At 50.4% G+C, this 22453-nt stretch overlaps 1 protein-coding gene across 6 annotated transcripts; it reads left to right on the top strand.

Moving 5' to 3' along the window:
* On the top strand, positions 3200-20772 carry DDX59 (DEAD-box helicase 59). 6 transcript variants are annotated; one of them, XM_018060829.1, is made up of 9 exons: positions 3200-3351; positions 4419-5236; positions 6391-6558; positions 10447-10536; positions 14582-15022; positions 15602-15754; positions 16303-16431; positions 19111-19187; positions 20411-20498. In XM_018060829.1, exons 2-8 carry the CDS (start codon positions 4430-4432, stop codon positions 19171-19173), a joined length of 1851 nt encoding a protein of 616 aa, XP_017916318.1. In that variant the 5' UTR covers positions 3200-3351; positions 4419-4429; the 3' UTR covers positions 19174-19187; positions 20411-20498. The 6 variants fall into 6 exon arrangements, with proteins under 6 accessions (XP_017916318.1, XP_017916312.1, XP_017916315.1 ...); XM_018060823.1 differs by lacking the exon at positions 19111-19187 and having other exon boundaries at positions 3203-3351; positions 20411-20772; XM_018060828.1 differs by lacking the exon at positions 19111-19187 and having other exon boundaries at positions 3204-3351; positions 14582-14833; positions 20411-20772.

Below are 22453 nucleotides of genomic sequence, written 5' to 3'. Positions count from 1 at the left end.
ACAGTAAGAGACAGAGAAATCACATATATCACTGAAACAGAAAACAAATTTGCATATGTATTAACAAGGTCAAAAATGATTCTTGAAAAGCATATAATGAAACAAACTTTCTAGTGAGATCTAGTAGGAAAAAATGAAAGATCAAGTTAGTATCAATAAAAAAGAGACATAATATTATATATATGACATTTTAAAAAGATACAATGAAAAACTTTTTAAAAGTAAAAATTAAACAGTTGAAAAGAACATTAAAAAAATATAACTTAGAAAAACTGACTCAAGAATTCCTAAGAAATGTTGAATAGATCTATGACTATTAAAAATAATAAATCTAAAGGTAAAAATCTTCTACTCATACAAAGAAATTCCACACCCAGACAATTTTATAGGGAGTTTCACCAAACTTCGAGGAGACAGGTTATTTCAGAACTGTATACATTATTCCGGAGAAAAAAGGAGGGAAAAAAAGGAAATATTTCCCAACTTATTCTTTGGTGCCTGTAAAACCAGGGATAGTAAAAGAAAGGAAAATTATAAATCAACCTTACTCATAAACATAAACATCCTAAATAAGATATCAGCTAAAAGATAATATATTTATTATGGCCAAATTAGGTTTATTGTAAGAAAACAAAGGTATTTAACATTGGAAAAACCTATAAATATATTCTTAATACTGACAGATAAGGGGGCAGTGTTTTTGCTGACTTCAACAGATTAAGAGAGAAAACTAAGCATGTGATAAAATCTAATACTCACTCATGAGGAAATTTTCAGCAAATTCAGAATGAAAGAGAACTTTCTTAACTTGGTAAAGGGTATTTGAAAAAGCCTGAAAAATACATGAGTCCTAACAGGGAAACATGTGAACTAAGGAATTTTAAAATCAGGAACTAGACGGGAATGTCTGCTATCATCACAAACAATCAACTCTGTACCGGAGACTGTAGCCGCCGTGATAAGGTAAGAGAAAGAAAAGCAAGTGAAAACAAGGCTGTCATCACTTCCCCGGGACCCTCTACCTCCTGCACAGCACAGGGAACTCTGCCCAGTGCCTTGTGGCAGCCCGGCCGGGGCGGGGCTCGAGGGAGAACGGGTGTGTGTGCACGCATGGCTGCGCTCCTGCGCCTCTGCCTGGAACTATCACCGTGGTAACACTGTATTGGGCTACACTCCAATACAAAATAAAAAGCTTTTAAAAAATGTGACCCTTTAAATAGAAAACTCTGTTTTACTTATATGCAGAGTACATCATGTGAAATGCAGGGATGAATCACAAGCTGGAATCAAGATTGCCGGGAGAAACACCAACAACCTCAGATATACAGGTAATATCACTTTAATGGCAGAAAATGAAGAGGAACTAAAGAGCTTCTTGAAGGTGAAAGAGGAGGGTGAAAAAGCTGGCTTAAAACTCAACATTCAAAAACCTAAGATCATGGCATCCAGTCCCATCACTTCACGGGAAACAGACGGGGAAAATGTGGCAAACAGTGCCAAACTGCATTTCCTTGAGCTCCAAGATCAACGCGGACGGTGACTGCAGCCACAAAATTAGAAGACACTTGCTTCTTGGAAGAATAGCTATGACAAACTAGACAGTATAGTAAAAAGCAGAGACATCAGTTTGCCAACCAAGATCCATCTAGTCAAAGCTATGGTTTTTCCAGTAGTCATGTATGGATGTGAGAATTGGACCATAAGAAAAGCTGAGCACCAAAAAATTGATGCTTTTGAACCATGGTGTTGGAGAAGACTCTTGAGAGCCCCTTAGACAGTAAGGAGATCAAACCATCTCAGTCCTAAAGGCAATCAACCCTGAATGTTCAATGGAAGGACTAACGCTGATGCTGAAGCTGATGTGAAGAGTCAACTCTTTGGGAAAGACCCTGATGCTGGGAAAGACTGAGGGCAGGAGAAGGGAGTGACAGAGGATGAGGTGGTTGGAGGGCATCACCAACTCCATGGACATGACGTTGAACAAACTCTGGGAGACAGTGAAGGGCAGGAAAGCCTAGCGTGCTACAGTCCATGGGGTCCCAAAGAGTCAGACAGACTTAGCTACTGAACACGACCATGGAGCACATGACCAACGCTTCCCTTTCAGGACTACGGAAGAGACCCATGGGAGTGAGGGGCCTTACACGCAGATTCCATTAGCTTCATGGTCAGTCGGCCTCCAGTAACAAAACAGTGAAGACAAGTGAAGTGTCCACAGAAAAATGGGTAAACAGCACATAAACTACTTCACAGAATCATTACAGCAGCGAAAATGAATGATCTGCTTCCTTACCCTTGACAACTTGGAAGAATCAGAGAAACGTTCCATGATAAAAGTAAATCCCACAAGGCTACATGTTATCTTTATTAAGCTCAAAAAGAGAAAAATCAAAACAGAGCGTTTGGGAATGCCTCCAACCATGATAAAGCGACTAAGAATGGCTAAGAGAGACCAAGTTCAGGACAGTGGTGGGCGAGCGAAGAAGCAGGGGTAGGATTCAGGAGGTGCAGGCTTATGTACTCAGTACGGAAAACCTCACGGAGTAACGGACTTCTGTTTCGTTGGTGTGCTTTCCGACTTAGTGTGATTTCACTGCATCTGGTATCAGCCTGCAAGAGCTCAAGTCCTGGAGTTCTGCGCCCTCCTTCCGGCCCCTACCTTTGCCCTTAATTTACTGCCAGCGGCTCGGGGACCAGCTGCAGAGAAGTGCGACCCCCGGGGACCAACCCAGCACCGAACCGCACGCCTGTCCTTGGCGTCGGGGGCGGGGGCGTGAGTGGAAAGACCCAGGGTATCCACACGCAGACTAAAGCTGCTCCGTTAATTCCCGTTATTCGCCGGCTGAAAGCCCATCGCAGCTCTGGGCCCGCCCGGCGCCGCCCGCCCGGCGCCGCCCTCCCGGGCACCCCCCCCGCCCCGCCTCCCTGGGTGCGGGCTCCCCGCCCCCCTCCCGGCGCGCGGACTCTTTCCCTTCCGCCCCGCCCACCCGATGACGCGAGTTCCTCCACGATGCCCGCGCCTGCCCCTCTCCTCGGAAGCTGCCCGTTCCAGCGCGGCTCAGCGACTTACCGCCGGCCCGGAAGCCGCCCGGCCCCGCCCCTCCCCGGCCGCTCCCAGTCGGGCCCCGCCCCTCCCGCCCAGCCGCTCCCAGCCGGGCCCCGCCCCCGCGCTGGCCCCGCCCCCCGCGCGCCGCGGCGCCTCCCAAAACCCGGAGACGTGGATCCCGCCCTCCACGCCGTCCCCACGCAGCAGGGCGGCCGCACGCTGCGGGCTCGTCGGCCGGAAGCCCGGCCCAGTGCCTCAAGGGCAGCCGCCCCGAGCGGGAGCTGACACGGCCGCACTCCGCGCGGGTGAGCGTGGCTCCGGCCCCGCGGCCTCGGCCTGCCTCCCGTCCTGCTCCTCTCGTGCGGGCCGCGGGCTCCGGGCCGCGACGGCGGGCTGGGCCTTGCGCGGTCGCCTCCCCTGCGCCGCCGTCCCCGCCCCCACCCCGCATGCGGGCGGTGCCGTGACGTCACGCGCCTCTGCGTGCGTGGCCGCCGGGGGGGCCGACGTCCGAGGAGCGGAGCGGCGACGTCGGTGTGGGGAGGGGGGTCGCGGATTGGCGGCCGCGCTCGCGCCGCCTCGGTTCCGCTTGCCGGACGGCAGTTCCGAGCTCTCCCCGCTCGCGTGCAGCCGCGCCTTCCTCACCTGCCTCCTCGACCTTTTCGGAGGCTTGAGGTTGTGACTAGGCCCTCACTTTCTTTTCTGTTGGAATTTTTCCGGGAAAATGGAACCTGGCAATGTATCCTAAGAATTTTTTTGCGGGAAAATGTTTCTCAGCAAATTTGCAGCCCCCAAATTAGGTTAAATGCCTGTTCCCAATTGCTGTCATTTTGCAAAACCCAGTTTCTATTGTAAATGGGAAGAGCTGTAGTTGGGAGCTTGCACGCACCGAGAAGGTGTGTTCTCAGAGTCCCTTGGCCTCCCAGGTGCTGAGTCCCCGGTGAGACCTGAACTTGTAGCACAGGTCACAACAGAACATGCGTGTGCCCTTGGGACGACGCTGGGACCTAGTAACCTCTGGGCACGTGTTACTGTTGATGCTTGCGCTTTTGTAAAGACTCCAATTGCGAAGTAGCCCTCTTCTTGTATTTTCTGTGAGCGTGTAACAGAAAGGTCTACTCCAGAATTTCTGTGATGTCTGCTTATGTCAGAGTGCAAGGCAGCCCACAGACAGAGGTCAGTGGTGCGAATCTGTGTGCAGCGTGGGGCCAGGACTGTCTTCACCAGGGGGACTTGGAGGGTGGGAGGGAAGCCTGAGGTCAGCACTGTCTTCTCTGTTCTTTGGAGGCATAGCCCAGGGACGTGATGACTTTAGGGCACTTTATCCGTGACTTTAATGAGAGTAAAATAAATCAGGGTATAATTTCCTCCGCAGAGTATTGAAGGATGTTCGTTCCAAGATCCCTGAAAATCAAGCGGAACGCTAACGATGACAGTGGAAGTTATGTAGCCAAGAAAGTGAAACCCGAGGCAGAAGACCGGGGGCTGGATGCAAGTGGGGATGGTCTCGCCGATGCCTCGGGTACCAAAGGGGCTGCCGCAGCGGCCCACCAGGGAGCCCAACCGCGCCCTATCCCTGGGCCTACTGGCCCAGTGTCCGAAGGGACTCTGCCCGACTCCGAGCCAGGGACACAGGCTGGCGATCTCCCCGAAGAGCCGGTGAAGTCCTTCTCCAAAACCCAGCGGCAGGCCGAGCCCGGGGAGCCGGTATGCGTGGTGTGCGGGCGGTACGGCGAGTACGTGTGCGACGAGACGGACGAAGACGTGTGCAGCCTAGAGTGTAAAGCGAAGCACCTGCTGCAGGTGAGGGGCGCGGAAGCGGCGTCCCAGCCGAGCCGTCCCCAGAAAGCGGGCTCCGAGCCGGCGGCGCCGGGCCCTGCCCCCTACGTCTACACCGAGCACGCCTTCGTCGCGCGCCTTCGGGAGGACCAGATTGAGACCCTCAGGCGGCAGCTGGGGATCACGGTCCGAGGCCGAGGCGTCCCCAGGCCCATCGTTGACTTTGAGCACTGCGGCTTCCCCGAGGCCCTAAACCGCAACCTGAAGGCCTCGGGTTACGAGGTGCCCACTCCCATCCAGATGCAGATGATTCCGGTGGGCCTTCTGGGTAGGGACGTGCTGGCCAGCGCCGACACCGGCTCCGGGAAAACGGCCGCCTTCCTGCTTCCGGTCATTGTGCGAGCTCTGTCTCAGGTGAGTTAGAGCTCACCTGTGTGAGCTCAAACAGGTGAGAGGTTTATCCAGCGTCAGCCTCAAGCTTGTTAAAGAACTGGGCCTGGAACTGAATACCTAGACCGTTAGTAGCTGGGACTCAATTGTATTATGTTGAACCAATGTCTTCACTGAAGGTCTGAAAAAAAGAAATCACTTCCAAAATGGTTTCTTTTTAACGAATTTTCTATTTAAGGAACTTGCATGCTTTGGCTTTGGGGGCAAAGTCCTGCTGGCCAGATGAGCTGTGATTTTGGTGTCAGTCTAGCGTCCTTTGAGTTTGTGTCTTGAAATAACTGATACCAAACTCAAAAGACTGTTGTGGAGTTTCAGCATATATCACTAAGGGTGATCTCTGTTTCACCTTAAAAATGATACCACCTTGCCTTTTTTGCTCGTTTATAAGCATTCCCGCACATAAGGAGACTAAAAGGCATTCTGAGTGATTATTCACCAAGTACTGGTGAGTTTATGAGGTTTGAAGTATGGCAGGAGGGAAGGGGGTGAGAATAACAGGTGAAGGAAGACAAGAGAAAGGGAATTTCAGAAAACTAAACCGAAGTAGAAGATAATGTGAGAAAAAAAATAAAAAGAAGGACTAGATGGTCAAGATACAGATGAAAATCAACCCAGAACTTTGGGTTGGCCAAAATGTTTGAGTTTTTCTGTAACATCTTATGGGAAAACAGATGAATTTTTTGGCCAACCCAATAGAATACTTGTACACTATAAGGCTTTTGGACAAAGACAGAAGTGAATCTACAAGGCACTAAGGGGAAACCAGGAGATGATGCTGGGCCTGACCCAGCTCTTCATGGAGACCAGCAGGCCTCTCTTCCTTGGAGGAGGATGGCCCGAGATCACACAGTCCAGCTGACAAGGAGCCAAGCATCCACGTTGCCGCTGTGGTTATCGAAGGCGCCTCTCCCTGGTTCCTGTTTTGATGTCTCTTTGTGCACCCATGTTCCGTGCGAGATGGGTGTAGTTTCTGAGGGTTTTGGAGGAGCACTCTGCAGGGAGCAGGAGGCGGTTGGGCTGGTGGGATCTCTTTCCGAGGGGAGGTGCTCCTGGGGTTGCCTCGCACACTGGAGTCGCAGCAGCGGCAGCTGATCGCGGGTGTGTTTCCATCTTTGCAGAGCAAATCGCCGTCGGGGCTGGTCCTCACGCCCACACGGGAGCTGGCCATCCAGATCGAGCGGCAGGCCAAGGAGCTGATGAGCGGCCTGCCCTGCCTGAGGACCGCGCTCCTGGTGGGGGGCCTGCCCGTGCCCCCCCAGCGGCACCGCCTGCGCCAGCGCATTCAGGTGGGCGGTCAGGGCGCCTTTGCAGAGGACAGAGACAGCGCAGGAATCAAGGCTTTTCTCCCCAGGAGGAGCGTTAGCGTGTGGCTTTAGGTAGCCTTGAAACTCCTGTTCCGGGAGCCTTAATTTTCAGGTTGGGCTGTGTGTGACAAAGAGCGGGAGCGCAGTTGACCGCTGTCCGATGGCCTCACATCCTTTTATCTCCTTCAGTCCCTGAACTTGCTCTTGGAGGTGGGTGGGTGTATCCCCTCTCTCCCAGTTGCGAAGATGCATCTCTGAACGATGGGCTTCATCTCAGGATCGTGGCTGGTACACATCAGAGAGTGATTCCTACGAACAGGGACGTCATCCTTCATAGTCACTGTCCGGTGACAGACTCGGGAGATTCCCGCCTCCTGGCTGGAATGCACCGGGCGTGAACGTTGCTGTGCGCCTGAAGCCCCCAGGTTTCGGTGGCTGTCCCGTCGGCTTCTTTCACCAGGTTCAGCCGTTCGTTGCCTGCAGCGTCGTGCCTCTCTCAGCATCTTCGGTTTGGAACCGATCGCTCTTTTTTCCTTCTGATCTTGACATTTTTAAGAATTACAAGGCCTTTGAAGAACAGCCCTCAGCTGATGAGATTGGTGTTTTGTGTCTTTGATAGGAACATCACGGGAGAGGTGCTGTGTTCTTCTCATTACATCCTTTTACGTGGCACACAGCTTCAATTTGTCCTTTTCACTGATGCTTTCATCTGTCAAGTCACAGTAAAGTTTGTACCTTTCATGTTGAATAAGTGTTTTAGGAGGAGTAATCTCAGTTGGTAAATTTTTTGAGCTTCACCAGATTCCCCACTTATTTATTCTTTTACATGGACTGATGGGTCCTTTTTATTGATGGGATTATTATTTGGGTGGCTCACGGAGGCACCTCAAGTCGGCTTCTGTGTCCTTTGCTCATATCCCTGTCCTTGTTTGAGTCCTTTCTTGCTTTTCTGCCTGAAAAACATGGCATGTACTGAGCTCATCCTTTCTTTGCCTCTGCCCGGAACTCTCCATGGATCCCTGGCTCCTTTGTGTAGAGAGCAGCGTTCGGAAGCTGAGACCTGGGCTCTCCTTGGGCTCCTTGCTCTTGAGCCGTCACTGCTCGGGAACCTCGAGACCATGAGTCCCTGCTGATAGTTCCAGTTCTTGTTCATCACCAGGCTCCTTTTATGCTCTGTGTTTCCATGTTTATCGCTCTGACCATGAGAAACCTACCCTTATCCATCACGTGTTGTTCCTCTGCCTGGCCCCCTGCATGTCCCCCGTGCCCCCTGTCAGCAATGCCTTCCTCCCTGGGCCCTGCACAGCCTCACCACCCGCTCCATCCAGCCTCCTCCTCCCTGCCCACACCGTGTCAGGCCTCGTGGACATGCACGCTCTGGAAGGAAAAGTAACAACTGTCTGTCTGCTCAGCAAAGCTCTTTCAAGAGTAAGGACAAGGCGAAGACCTACTCAGATAAACAAAACTGGGAGGGTATTGCCAGTGGACCATCTGCAGGAACTTGCAGAGGAAGCCATCCTGCAGATAAAGAAGATTCCAGAGAGGCGGGGGCAGAAGGAAGCTGGTGCATAGGCGGCAGTGGGCGTGGGGGCAGAGTAAACACACACAGGCTGATGATCAGTGACCAGGAGCAAGCATGGTATTTAGAACACAGGGTGGGCACTGTCCAGCAGCAGCGCGTGGTGCAGGCGAGATGGGATCGCGGCAATGCACCGCCCACCATGCTTCGAGAACAAGCTGAAAGTGTCCATTAACTTTATGTTAAGACGCTTACTCCTTGGAAGGAAAGTTAGGACCAACCTAGATAGCATATTCAAAAGCAGAGACATTACTTTGCCGACTAAGGTCCATCTAGTCAAGGCTATGGTTTTTCCAGTGGTCATGTATGGATGTGAGAGTTGGACTGTGAAGAAAGCTGAGCGCCAAAGAATTGATGCTTTTGAACTGTGGTGTTGGAGAAGACTCTTGAGAGTCCCTTGGACTGCAAGGAGATCAGCCCTGGGATTTCTTTGGAAGGACTGATGCTGAAGCTGAAACTCCACTACTTTGGTCACCTTATGCGAAGAGTTGACTCATTAGAAAAGACTGATGCTAGGAGGGATTGGGGGCAGGAGGAGAAGGGCACAATAGAGGATGAGATGGCTGGATGGCATTACCGACTCGATGGACGTGAGTCTGAGTGAACTCCAGGAGTTGGTGATGGACAGGGAGGCCTGGCGTGCTGCGATTCATGGGGTCGCAAGGAGCTGGACACGACTGAGCTGAACTGAACTGAACTGAACTGACAGATGTACTGGCATTCTAGGGGAAGCGCCCGAAGGATGAAGAAAAGTTCATAGCTTCCAAATCGTCAGAGGGGAAAACGGAAGAAAAGGCATGAAGTCATGTCAACGTAATTAAAATTGACTTGATGTTTGTGGGCATGTAAAGGACACACAAGCCAAGCCAAGCCCTGTGCGCTGGGGTTACAGGCCTTTTATCACGCACAGCAGGATTAGCACTGGGTGGTGTGGAGCAGAAAAGTGGGTACAGCCGAGTGTGTGAGGTTATTTGCAACTCCACCAGGGTCACCCCGGCCCTCGTTTAATCCTCACAGTGGCTGTTTGTGTTTGCATCTTAGGATGGATGGGAGGACAGACTCAGGCTGTTATTAAAGGCCCGAGCCACCACTCCTGCCGAAGTTTGACTGAAGAGCCCCTGCTTTCTTTAATATTTATGTTTAGCTTTTATTTATTTATTTGGCTCTGCTGGGCGTTAGTTGTGACACATGGCTCTTGAGTTGCAGCATGTGGACCCTTAGGTCACCATGTGGGGTCTGGCTTCCTGATGACGGATTGAACTTGGGTTCCCGGCACTTGGGAGCACGGAGTCTTAGCCACTGGACCATTGGGGAATTCCGGAAAACCCCTACATGGACCACAACTTCAGCTAATATAATACTAAATTGCTAAGAGCCTTGATGGAGAAGACAGTGGCACTCCACTCCAGTACTCTTGCCTGGAGAATCCCAGGGACGGGGGAGCCTGGTGGGCTGCAGTCCATGGGGTCGCTGTCGGACACGACTGAGCAACTTCCCTTTCACTTTTCACTTTCATGCATTGGAGAAGGAAATGGCAGCCCACTCCAGTGTTCTTGCCTGGAGAATCCCAGGGATGGGGGAGCCTGGTGGGCTGCCGTCTCTGGGGTCGCACAGAGTCGGACACGACTGAAGTGACTCAGCAGCAGCAGCAAGAGCCTTGAGCGACCTTAGAATTCACTGTCCCCAGCGTTGTGATGTGATCCCCAGCCTCGCGATGTGATCCCCAGCCTCGCGATGTGATCCTCAGCCTCGCGATGTGATCCCCAGCCTCGTGATATGATCCCCAGCCTCGTAATATGAAAGTGGAGTGGCAGGCCCAGAGAGGGCAGGGAGGGTGCCCTTGTTCACGGAGCCAGATTGGAGTCAGTGTGCCTGAGGTCCCGCCCAGTCTGGCCCCTGCCGCACCTTGGCCTCAGCCACATGTTCTCCCCTCTGCCATCACCTCCCTGCCCCCCGGCCTCACCGCCACGGTGCCCTCCCCTCCCACTGGCCATCCCGGTGTGCTCATGCCCGCTGCTCCCGTGGGTGTCAGCTTGTGTCTGAGCAGGGGCCGGTCCGTCCCTCCGCTTGCAGCCTGTCCTGATCACGTGAGCACGTGTGTGTTCTGTCTCTCCCTTTGTGTTGTGGCTTTGATGAGAGCTGAGGCGAAGTCTGATTCACTCATTGTTGAGTTCTGAGTACTTGCACAGGGTCTGGCATGCCTCGGCCACTCAGTGAGTGTAGAATGAGGCAGTAAGTGAATAAACGGATGTCATCCAGCTCTCTTAATTTGCCTTTTTTCTTTTATTCAGGTTATCATAGCAACTCCTGGGCGACTTCTGGATATAATAAAGCAGAGATCTGTAGAACTCGGCAGTATAAAAATTGTAGTAGTGGATGAAGTAAGTGGTGGTGTTCAAAACCAATTTTATAGAAGTTATGAAAAGCACATCATAGTTATATGATTGCATTGTGTATTCAACCAATTTCTCCCGCAAAGGAAAACAATTGAGGGGTTTTTTTTTTTTTTTGGCGGTAGTGGTTCTTAAGCTAGTTATCGTATCGGTTTGGTTCAGTCACTCAGTCGTGTCTGACTCTTTTTGACCCCGTGGACTACAGCACGCCAGGCCTCCCTGTCCATCACCAGTTCTTGCATAGACTGTAGCTAAACTGAAATTAAACCACAGCTGTCTTTTCTTAATTGGGCTTGCTCATAAACTGATGAGGTATACTGTATCTCAGTGATAAGTTTTTTAAACATGCTGTCATTTATCTACAAAAAGGAAGCGTTGGTGCAAGTCACAATTGGCAGGGATTTTGGAAGTAGCTAACGATGCTTAGGAGGAGGAGCTTTTTAAATTTTTTCTACGTAGGTTAAATGTGTTGTTATTTGATGTTATTCCACCATGTGGACAAGCATGAGAACACAAAACCACGTGCCCGCCAGAGGGGCAGGGCCGCCTGCCTGCCTGCTTGTCCCCTGGCGGTTCAGACTTCAGAGCCCTGGGGTTCCCCAGCGTGATCAGAAAATGTGGGGTGCTGGGTGCTGACCCATGACAGCAGCCTGCCGGCCTCCGTGGCCCCAGTAATTAGCACAGCAGACGTGGGTTTGGAGCCCGTGTCCCTGGTCCACGCCCTAGCTCCTCAGCACTGTGGGGCCCTACGTCACGCGCCTCAGGGTTTACGTCTATGAAACAGGGCCTACCAGCGCCCGTCTCACTAGAGTCCTCCCCTGAGACGTGCCTGGCGTCTAGGGAGTGCCCAGCGCACAGGGACGGTCAGCCACCCTTGGCGACGAGTTAAGGCTCGCTGAGTGGGTGGGTGAGCGTTTCGCCCGGCACCCTCAGGACTGAAGTCAGATTGTCTGGGAGTGAGGGCGTCCACGCAGGTGACACCAAGGACGGCTCCCAGAAGACGAGGCCAGGTTTGGTCTAAATTCGGGGACGCGCACGCCCGCCTCTTCCTCGATCTGCGCCCCCACTTACTCTGGACCTGAGCTCTGTCTCCCCGGGGCTTTGCCACTTTTAGAGTGGCCGTGTGTTGACCGTGAGCAGTTGTAGTATCCAGAGCACCTTAAATTTAGGTAGTGCTTTTAATTCTAAGAGCTTTTAAAAGTACGTTTTCCCACACTTTTTACTCCGTTAACACCCCTTCAGGGTATGTGGAAACTGAGGTGTGGAAAGAATAAGATTTTCCCAAGTTTCTGGTTGATAATGGTTTCCAAAAACTGCAGTGTAGGTGGGGACCGGTCGTGAATATTGTGTATGTGGGTGTGTGTGTAGATGAAACAACTTTCATGAAACAATGCTCAGCCTTGCAACGTATGATTTTCCTATTTCTATATTTTGTATTCTGTTTTATGGCTTTGAAAAATTCCTATTCATGGGCCATTCTACAGTTTGAAAAGCAACTGTATTCTGTGAGTAATCCATGTATTAAATGCATTAAAGACAAGTTGGAAATAGGAAAAACACCTATATTCCCATTGAAATAACCAAGTGTAACCATGGAGATTTTAGTTCTTTTTCATTGCCTTCTGACCTTGAAATTCAGACTTTATTCTGTAGACATTGGGAAACTTTAAAGGATTCTAAGCCTGCATGTATTATAATCAGGCTCATATTCTCGACATGGAGAATAGCCTTTAAGCAGGAAGGCTGGTTCCCAGGCATTGGGGGTTGTTGAGGCAGAGTGGTGGCTGTAGGGAGGGGAGGAGATGGGAGGTAAGGGAGGTGGTGGGTCAGGGGTGATGGGTGAGTTATTTTTTTATACTTTGTGTACCAGATTTTCTGCAGTGCACTTGTTAGTATTAAAAAATAAAAAAGATAACGGTACTAATTGCATCTTACAGAGTCAGATGAAGACTAATGAATTTGGGACCCAGGGAGTGATTGATGGCCCAGAGGAGCTGGTGAGGGCAGGGAGGTGAGCCCTGGACTGGACAGTTGGGGGAGGGGAGGAGATGGAGGAAAGGTGACCGGGGGCTGGGCAACCCCTCCCGGAAGCTTGGGCGAGAAGAGAAATGGAAGGAATCTGTTTCTTGTGGTCTTGTTTTTTCTGAACCAGGAGAAGCAAGGCCATCTGCTGAGCTGAGTGGGTCTCAGCAGGGTTGCTGAGGAGCCAGGGAATGTTTGCACATGCCCTGCGGGTGCATTTTCTCTCTGTCTCACAGTTAATAGAAGCACCGAGAAGGACCACGCTGGTACTTTATATGGGCTCCCCAGGTGGTGCGGGTAAAGAATCTTGCTGGCCAGTGCAGGAGACGCAAGATCCCTGGGTCGGGAGATCCCCTGCAGCAGGAAACGGCAGCCCACTCCGTATTCTTGCCTGGGAGATCCCATGGACGGAGGAGTCTGCCAGGCTGCACGCAGTCCGTAGGGTCGCGAGAGTCGGACATGACCGAGAGCACACGCACGCTTTATACTTTTACTCATTGATTCGCGTCACTTTTCTGGGAGGGAGTTACTGTTACAGTTTCACCCGTAAGAGGAAAAACTGAAGCTTAAAGCTGTTAATTAACTTGCTTGAGGTGATGCAGAGCCAGGATCAAACCCAGACCATCATGATTACTTCAGATTTTTTAAATGTTACAGAGTGAGAGAGATTAAAACAAGTCATCAAGCTTCAGTCTAACTGACAGCACATTAATGGACACCAAAAGGATTAAATATCTTATTTTCAATAATTATAGACACCAAGGTTATATTTGAAAATCAAGATAGCTTTAATCTTTTGTTATTTTAAAATTAAAAACTTAAACATTTTTTCTATTTTTTCAGCAGTACATTCATTGTTATTGAAAAACCAGCAATGCAAAGGTTTATACGGAAGTGAAAGCCTCCAAATTAAATGTTTTAATTTATTTAAAATCATATTTTATTATAAATCATGTTCGTGGTAAAAAAAAAAAAGTCAAACTTTGCAAAAAAAAAAAGCTATAAAATGAATTAAATTGTACCCCTAACCCCAGCTCGGGCTTCCCTGATAGCTCAGTTGGTAAAGAATCTACCTGTAATGCAGGAGACCCCGGTTCGATTCTTGGGTCAGGACGATCCGCTGGAGAAGGGAGAGGCTACCCGCTCCAGTACTCTTGGGCTTTACTTGTGGCTCAGCTGGTAAAGAATTCGCCTGCAATGTGGGAGACCTGAGTTCGATCTCTGGGTTGGGAAGATGCCCTGGAGAAGGGAAAGGCGACCCATTCCAGTATTCAGGCCTGGAGAACTCCATGAACCGTATTCCATGGGGCCACAAAGAGTCGGAGACGACTGAGTGAATTTCACTTTCACAACCCCAGCTCATAAATCTTTCCCCAGAGTTAGCAGGTAAGTTTCCCGAGGATGTATACAAACGGGCTCACATTATGCAGTGTTCTGTTTGTATTTTCCCTCTTTCCTTCCAGCAGCGACTCGTTGTCGTTTGATAAAGAGCTCTCTGGTCATTTTTCATGGTGGCATAGCATTGCATTGTATGGATCTCCCATAATCTATCTACCAGCACTCTACTGATGCATAGCTAAAGTCTGTGCCTTTTTTGGCCACTATTAATAATACCGTAATAAAAACCTTTGTAGGGACGCCTCTGGTGGAGTGGTTGGGAACCTGCCTTCCACTGCAGGGGAGGCAGCTTCCATCCCTGGTCAGGGAAATAAGATCCCACCTGCTGAGGGAGTTGAGCCCCCGTGTCTCAGCTAGAGAGCCCAAGGGTCTCAATTAAAATCTGATACAGCCAAAAATAAATAAATTTTAGAAATCTTTGTATATCACTATAAACATAGTTATACAAGTTTGATATAAATGTGTGTTTCCCCCAGTTAATCCTGTGTCTTTTGACGTGGTGTATTTTTCCAAGTAAAGAGTATTTAACATTTTACGTTCTTAACGGTGTCCGTTTTCCTCCAGGGTGCTCTGGGTTTCCATGTAAGACTGACGTGCAGTGGTTTTATTCCAGGCTGACACCATGTTAAAGATGGGCTTTCAGCAGCAAGTGCTGGACGTTCTGGAGCAGCTGCCTCACGACTGTCAGACCATCCTGGCGTCAGCCACGATCCCGGCCAGCGTGGAGCAGCTCGCCAGCCAGCTCCTGCGCGACCCCGTGGCGATCACCGCCGGGGAGAGGAACCGGCCCTGCCCGAGCGTGCGCCAGATCGTCCTGTGGGTGGAAGAGCCAGCCAAAAAGAAAAAACTGTTTGAAATCTTGAACGTGAGTGGGAGCGCGGCCAGCCCCGCGTTGCGCACGGCGTTGGCACTCGTCACGGTTCTGGAGACGGTGCTGTTCAGACGTGGCTCTGGGGGAGCCTGCTGGGAAATTGCATCACACACTGCTCTGCTTCCTTCAGAATTCTGTGGGGTTCAGATACGTTTTTGTGAAAACATGCAGTGTAGGCACAAGGTTAGTTTTCTTCTCTGTTTTATAGGACAGTATTTAAAGATCAAGGTTATTGCAGTGCTCCCCTGGCAGTCCAGGGCTTAGGACTCGTCCCTCCCAACGCGGGGGACCTGAGTTCGGGCCCTGCCTGAGGAAGTAGGGTCCACATGCCACACTGAGTGGCTGAAAAAGAAAAAGACAAGTTCTTTTTTGTCTGTCCTTGTTCTGTCCTTGAGAAATAGAATTTTTTGACAGTAACTAGCTTAAGGGAGTGGTATGTACTAGCCTCGTTGCCAGAAGATGCAGTGTTAAATATGGTTTGTACTGACTTAGGAACAGTATTAGAAATTTTAAATTGCACTTTAAGTTGTAAAAGTATTTTCGTAACATTAACATGGTGATGGAGAAATCTGAAGGACATACACTGTTTGGCTTCTGTTTGTGCATATTTAAAAGAAAGCACTCATTTGAACAGAAGGTACTTTTCCCCTCCCTGACAGTGTTGATAAACCTATGGATAACTAGCTCATACTAGTGCTTTCAGAAAAGCAGCCCATTGTAAATTATATGGGTAATCTTCAATATGTGTTGTTACTGTTTTAGGATAAGAAACTCTTCAAGCCTCCAGTGTTGGTTTTTGTGGACTGCAAGCTGGGAGCAGATCTGTTGAGCGAGGCCGTGCAGAAAGTCACGGGTCTGCAGAGCGCCTCTGTGCACTCAGATAAGACTCAGACGGAGAGGAAGAGCACGCTGGAGGTGACGCCCAGCGTTCTGTCTTGTTCTCTTGCCCATAAATCTGCCTTGTCTCATTTTCAAGAGATACCATATTATCAGCTGTTTTTTGTTTTTATTTACTTACCAGAATTTTTTTCTAGCTGTTTTTAAAGCTGATCTTTTTTTTTTAATGACTCTGAGAACTTCAGGCAAGCAGTGGTGAATTGTCCCTCTTGATAAGGCTTCTGTGTTTTGGGAGCAATAAACCTGTTCCCTCGGAATTGTCTCCTAAACAGATTAATCATTCAGAATCTGCCATTTGTGAAATCAGGTCACTTTGGACTGGGGCAGAGAGTAGTTCACTTTTGGAAAAGGTTTGCCTGAATCAGTTAATAGAAAAAATTTGGGGTGGGGGTCGGAAGGAATGGAGGCTGCCTACATTACCTAGGTATACCAAGACCTTTACTTCCTGCAGAGGTCGTGCAGCCACAGTATTGAAGAAGGTGTTGCGAAAAGAAAGGGCCATCTGAATGACAGAAACCCACTCAAGATAAGCCCTGCATAATGAGTTTTGTTGCTGTTTTGGAAAGGGGCTGCTCGAAGGAGACTATGACGTTGTGGTGAGCACAGGGGTCCTGGGAAGAGGCCTGGACTTGGTCAGCGTCAAGTTGGTGGTCAACTTCGACATGCCCTCCAGCATGGACGAGTACGTGCATCAGGTAAAGGGTTTACTCAGCACCACCGTTTTGCTCATGAATTTCCTTTTCTGAAGGAGGTGTTTATCTTTGGCTGTGCTGGGTCTTCGCTGCTGCTCGGGCTTCTCGCATGCTGTGGGGAGCGGGGGCTCCTCCCTAGCTGCAGTGAGCAGGGGCTTCTCTCTAGCTGCAGTGAGCGGGCCCCTCTCTAGCTGCAGGGAGCAGGGGCTCCTCTCTAGCTGCAGTGAGCAGGCCCCTCTCTAGCTGCGGGGAGCAGGAGCTCCTCTCTAGCTGCAGTGAGCAGGGGCTTCTCTCTAGCTGCAGTGAGCGGGCCCCTCTCTAGCTGCGGGGAGCGGGGGCTCCTCTCTAGCTGCGGGGAGCGGGGGCTCCTCTCTAGCTGCGGTGAGCGGGCCCCTCTCTAGCTGCAGTGAGCGGGGGCTCCTCTCTAGCTGCGGGGAGTGGAGACTGCTCCCCAGGGGCAGCCTGCAGGCTCCTTGTTGCGGCGGCTTGTCTCGTTGCGGAGCCCAGGCTCGGAGCACGGACAGGCTCAGTGGCTGGGGCACAGGGGCTTAGCTGCGCCGTGGTGCGCAGAGTCTCCTCGGAGCAGGGATCAAACCCGTGTCTCCTGCAGTGGCAGCAGGTTCTTTACCACCAAACCCCCAGGGAAGACCCTCCTCGGGAATTTTCTTGTGCAAGGCATTGTCGATATAGTCGTGAGTTGTTGTTTTTTAAAAAAAGCAGAACATAAAACTCCGTGTATTTTTGCTTTTAAAATATATCTGTTTAAGGACTTCCTTGGTGGTCTAGTAATTAAGACTCCACGCTTCCACTGCAGGGGACTCCAGTTTGACCCCTGCCTGGTTTGGGGAACTAAGATCCCACATGCTTTACGGTGCGGCCAAAAGGTAAAAAAATAAATAAATGTATATAAACTAAATGTGTGTTTTTCGGAAGAACTCTGGGATGCCTGGATCACATTAGAAATGAGCTGGGGGCTCCCCTGGTGGCTCACTGGTTGCGAATCTGCCTGCTGATGCAGGAGGCCCGGGCTTGTTCCCTGGTGTGCGGAGGTCCCACTTGCCTCCGAGCAGCAAGCCCACGCGCCACAGCTGTGGAGCCTGTGCTCTGGGGTCTGGGCGCTGCAGCTTCTGCGGCCTGGCGCCCGAGAGCCCGCGGTTCGCAGCAGGAGAAACCGTCGCAACTAGAGCAGCCCCCGCTCGCCCCACCGAGGGAAGAGCCTGTGCAGCGCTGGAACAAACAAATGAAACTTTTAAAAAGTTAATTGGAAAAAACAACCTGAAGTGTTTGTTAGAAAAATTTAAGTGGTTAGCTTTTGGTTCAGTTTTATTTTCTTTGTATTTTTTGTTTTCTTCAGTGAGCATGTTAAATAGCCTTTGTAAGGAGAAAAAGAGGGCTTCGTTTAAAAGGTGGTTTTAAGTTGCTGCATCTGCCCAGAACAGAGTGACCTGTTGGAGTGTTTGTGTTCCAGGAACCGTGGCTCCCGTCGCCTGTCCATGTCCCTATTTGCTCTAGACCTTCCCCTCTCGAGGGTCTGTCCCCCGCCTCTGCTCGAGAGATAAGCGCCTCTCCTCTTCCCGGCAGGAACAGAGCCTCTCTCAGCGCTGTGTTATCTCGCTGGCCGCTGCCTCCGTCCTTCCGGCGTCACTCGCAGCCTCTTGGAGTGAAGTCTTTGGCTGCCGTTCTTAGAACCACCTCTGAGTGCCGCGCTTGTGGGGCTCACCCACTGAAACGCCCATAGCGCCTTCACTGTGCCGCGGCTTTAGTCCCCTGCCCTCCCTCCCTCTCTGTTTCCTCCACACCACCTCGTTTCCCTGTGCCTTGGAGACTTGGTTATTCCACAGGGCCGACTGTTCAAGTCACTGAAGCTCATTTCTTTCCAGACTTTCAGCTTGATAATTTTGGATGGAAATCTGTCTGGAATGTTAAAATACTCAAGAAGCTTCTTAAACTAAGTGTGCTGGATGTAACTACATACTCAGCTCTCCCTTGCCCAGGTCAGCCCGTGCTGGCAGTTTACCATGGGCACTGTGGTGCTGTGTGTGTGCGTGTGGGCACCGCTGTGATGCTGTGTGTGTGTGGGGGCGCCACTATGATACTAGTGTGTGTGTGTGTGTGTATGGGCGCCGCTGTGATGCTGTGTGTGTGTGTGTGTATGTGTGTGTGGGCGCTGCCATGGTGCTGTGTGTGTGTGTGTGTGTGTGAGCGCCGCTGTGGTGCTGTGTGTGTGTGTGTGTGCGTGTGCACTGTGATGCTGTGTGTGTGTGGGCGCAGCTGTGGTGCTGTGTGTGTATGTGGGCGCCACTATGATACTAGTGTGTGTGTGTGTGTGGGCGCAGCTGTGGTGCTGTGTGTGTGTGTGCACATGTGCGCGTGTGTGCACTGTGGTGCTGTGTGTGTGTGCGCGTGTGTGCACTGTGATGCTGTGTGTGTGTGTGTGTGTGCGCGCACGCGTGTTTTCAGGCTCTTCTCCCTGGTAGGTTGTTACCCAGTGTTGGGTAGCGGCCCCTCTGCTGTGCAGTGGGTCCTTGGTCTCCTGCTTTATGGGCATTAGCGTGTATCTGTTAATCCCAATCTGCTCATTTATCCCTCATCCCACTCCCCTTCCCCTTTAGTAACCACATGCTCCTTTTCTGTTAGTCTCTTTCTGTTGTGGACTTGGATTCATTTGTACCTTTTTTTTAGGTTCCGCACACGAGTGACATCACATGGTGTTGGTCTTCGTCTGACCCTCCTCACTTGGTGTGACCCTTTCTAGCTGGGTCCGTGTTGTTTCATTCTCTTTCCTGGCTGAGGCGCATTCCATGGAGCTTCCCCGGTGGCTCAGTGGCAGAGAATCCAGCTGCCAGTGGAGGAGATGCGGGTTCGATCCCTGGGTCGGGAGGATCCCCTGGAGGAGGGCATGGCCACCTGCTCCGGTGGTCTTGCCTGGAGACTCCCATGGACGGAGGGGCCTGGCGGGCTGCAGTCCATGGGGTCGCAAAGAACTGGACGCGCCTGAGCGACGGAGCAGCCTCATGTGCACGCGCCACGTCTGCATCCAGGCACCCTTCCTTCGTTAGTGGATAAATCTTGGACGTCTTGCCTTATCAGCGCTCATCCTAGCTGGCTTCATTAAGTGTTAATAGGTACTGGGTGCTTAGCCTAAGGCCAGGCACTGTTCTGAGCACTTACAGGCTTTTCTTGCTGAATCTGGCTCGTTTTAGTTTTGTGGTTGCATGGGAATGCGTTACATGGGTGTCCTGCATTTATCTAACAGATCCCTCCCTGCTAGATGACCGGATGTTTCCAGTGTGTTAAACGCCCAGGCACTCAGCTGCCGGGGCCTCTCCTGCAGGTGTATCTGTAAGAGAAATTCCTAGTGGGAGGGACAGTCGACCCATGTAAATAATCTGAATTTACTTCATTTTCAATTAAGGAGCAGAAATTGACCAGGATTGTGTCTTTCTCTCCCTTTTGGAGAGCTTCTCAGTATACTTGGAGACATGTCAGTTTTGTTCCTTATCATAGGCTCCACAAATTTGTGTGTATTTAATTCTGTCAAAATGAGAAATAACTTCATGCGAAAGTGGATTTGCTTCAATCTCAGACTTCCAGGCATCCAAATACTATGAAGAAGGTAGTCCTTTCACCCTTAGTTGTTGTAGCTTTCGAGAAGTTTTTCCCATAACTCATCCGCAGTAAGAGACGTCTTTGTGTCCTTTCCTCCTCCGTGTATATACAAACGCACGCACACGCACACGCTTAGCTGAAACACGAGTTTCACAGGCATACTCTTACTGTTTTTATTTTCTATTGGGGCTGTGCTAATGGCAGCCCCCTAAGTTGATGTCACAGGTATATTGAGAGGACCCACTCAGCAGATGCCATCTGGACAAATACTCATCGCAGTGAGACCTCTTTAAATGCTAGTCTTCAGTTTCTTTCAAGAGATGTGAGGATTTCATGTGAACATTTTGAAAATGTCCTTTGCATTTCATTTCAGATTGGAAGAGTGGGGCGATTAGGTCAACATGGAACAGCGATCACTTTCATCAATAACAACTCAAAAAGACTCTTCTGGGACATTGCAAAACACGTGAAACCCACAGGGTCCCTTCTGCCCCCACAGCTGTTAAATTCCCCGTACCTTCACGACCAGAGAAGAAAGGAGCAGCAGAAAGACAGACAGACGCAGAGCGATCTGGTTACGGGGGCCAATCTTCTGGACATTATCAGAAAGCACGATAGAAGCAGTGCTCAGAAGTGATTTGTTAGACCACCTTGAATCACTTTTACTGTGTACCGTCAGTGAAAGTTCTGTGCACTGTTACTGTGTGGGATGGTAAATGCGACATGTACCTGAAACAAAAAGTTAACATGATGTAAAAAGTTTTAATAATTAAGTTTATACAGCCATATTGTATTTATTTACCTTTTTAATTTTCCTAAATTAAAAAACAACATCAGAAAGTGAATTACTAAATAAAAATTTTTCTCTCTGGGAAAAAGTCCTGTTTTTTTTTTTCCCAGTCAGTATTGCTCCTAGCTATCGTCAGAAGCAGAAACCTGCATGGCCTGACTCGGATGGGGATTCTTCTGTTTTGCATCCACTGTGTGCGTGCATGTTGGCACCTGGATTCTTGTTGAATCAATGAATGTTAGGAAAAAGTAAATGACAAAAAAATGGACAAACTGATCAGCGCTCCTTAATAGAAATGTAAATATCTGTTTTCTCTCTCAGTTTTCCTTTCGGCTGAGTAAACAAACGTTTATTTAATGTGGGCTGCTTAGCAAAATGGGCCTCCCAGGTGGTGCTGGTGGTAAAGAGCCCTCTTGCCAATGCAGCAGACGTGAGACACGGCTTAATCCCTGGGTCGGGAAGATCCCCTGGAGGAGGAAACGGCAACCTGCTCCAGTATTCTTGCCTGAGAATCCATGGACTACGGTCCATGGGGTCACAAAGAGGAGGACACGACCTAAGGGACTTGGCAGTCATGCACGCTTGTTGAAATAATGAGTTACATGAATGCTGCTTTGCAAGGTATAGTTTTATGTTAATGCTATTTTGCTGGTTTAATTGACTTATTTAAAAAATTTAAACGTTATCAGTTACTCCACACACATTCCCTGAGCTCATACTGTGTTCTGGACGCGTGTTCAGTGCTCAGGACACAGTGGCGTCGTCCCTGCCCTCAGTGTGCAGGCTGCATCATAAACCAGCCTTAGAGTCTGGGTGATTGAAGGAGGCCAAGGCGTGGCGGCCCTTCTCTGGGGCCGAGCTCTTCCACCTCTTGGTGGCACCCTCTTGAACACGAGGCCTCCAGGCCAGGCATTCAGATCCCTCAGCTGATGATTTTAAACTCCGGAAGGAAGGATGGAGTTTTGCTCCGATCCATCGGAACTTCGTTGCTTTGAGAACTGTTGGTATCTGCATAGCTGGGTCAGTTAGACGGTGTGTTACGGAAAGGCTGGCGTTTAGGCTTTGTGTCCTCTGCATCCTCCTGGGCGTGAGAGTGACAGGTAGAAAGCCTAGTGTCTGTTGTCTCCACCCAAGGCGAGCAGTGGGGTCACAGTCTCCCGAGTGTGCCACCCTCAGGATGCCCCCTCGCCCTGGCCCTCTGTGTCTGCCCACTTAAGGGAGCAGGCACGGCGGCTCTCCAGGCCCTGCACAGGGGCCAGGGAGCACACCTATGAGGCCACGTCCATGCTTCAACGATGATCGCAAAGGAAGGGCAGCTTTTCACAAGGCTCAAACTTGTTGGCAGACGGAAGCAGTGTGGTCAGAAAGGCAAGACAGCTTTGCAAACCTTGTCTGCAGGAGACTGTCCTGAAGCAAAAACAGTCCCGCTGGGTCACACCACCACCTTGCTGGACAGCCTAGCGAGTGGGCGCGTGGCTTCTGCCCCCGCCGCAGGTCCCCTGACCTCGTGTCTCTGTCAACGTCTCTGTTAAGCCTCTCAGGTTCAGCTTCCATATTGGGGCACGTGGACCCACTTTTTTGAAGGCGGCAGGTGGAGGATACAGCGGAGAGCAGGAGCCCTGACTC

Source organism: Capra hircus, chromosome 16 (assembly GCF_001704415.2).
Source record: "Capra hircus breed San Clemente chromosome 16, ASM170441v1, whole genome shotgun sequence".
Taxonomy (NCBI): domain Eukaryota; kingdom Metazoa; phylum Chordata; class Mammalia; order Artiodactyla; family Bovidae; genus Capra; species Capra hircus.
This window is presented reverse-complemented; position numbering and strand designations above follow the sequence as displayed.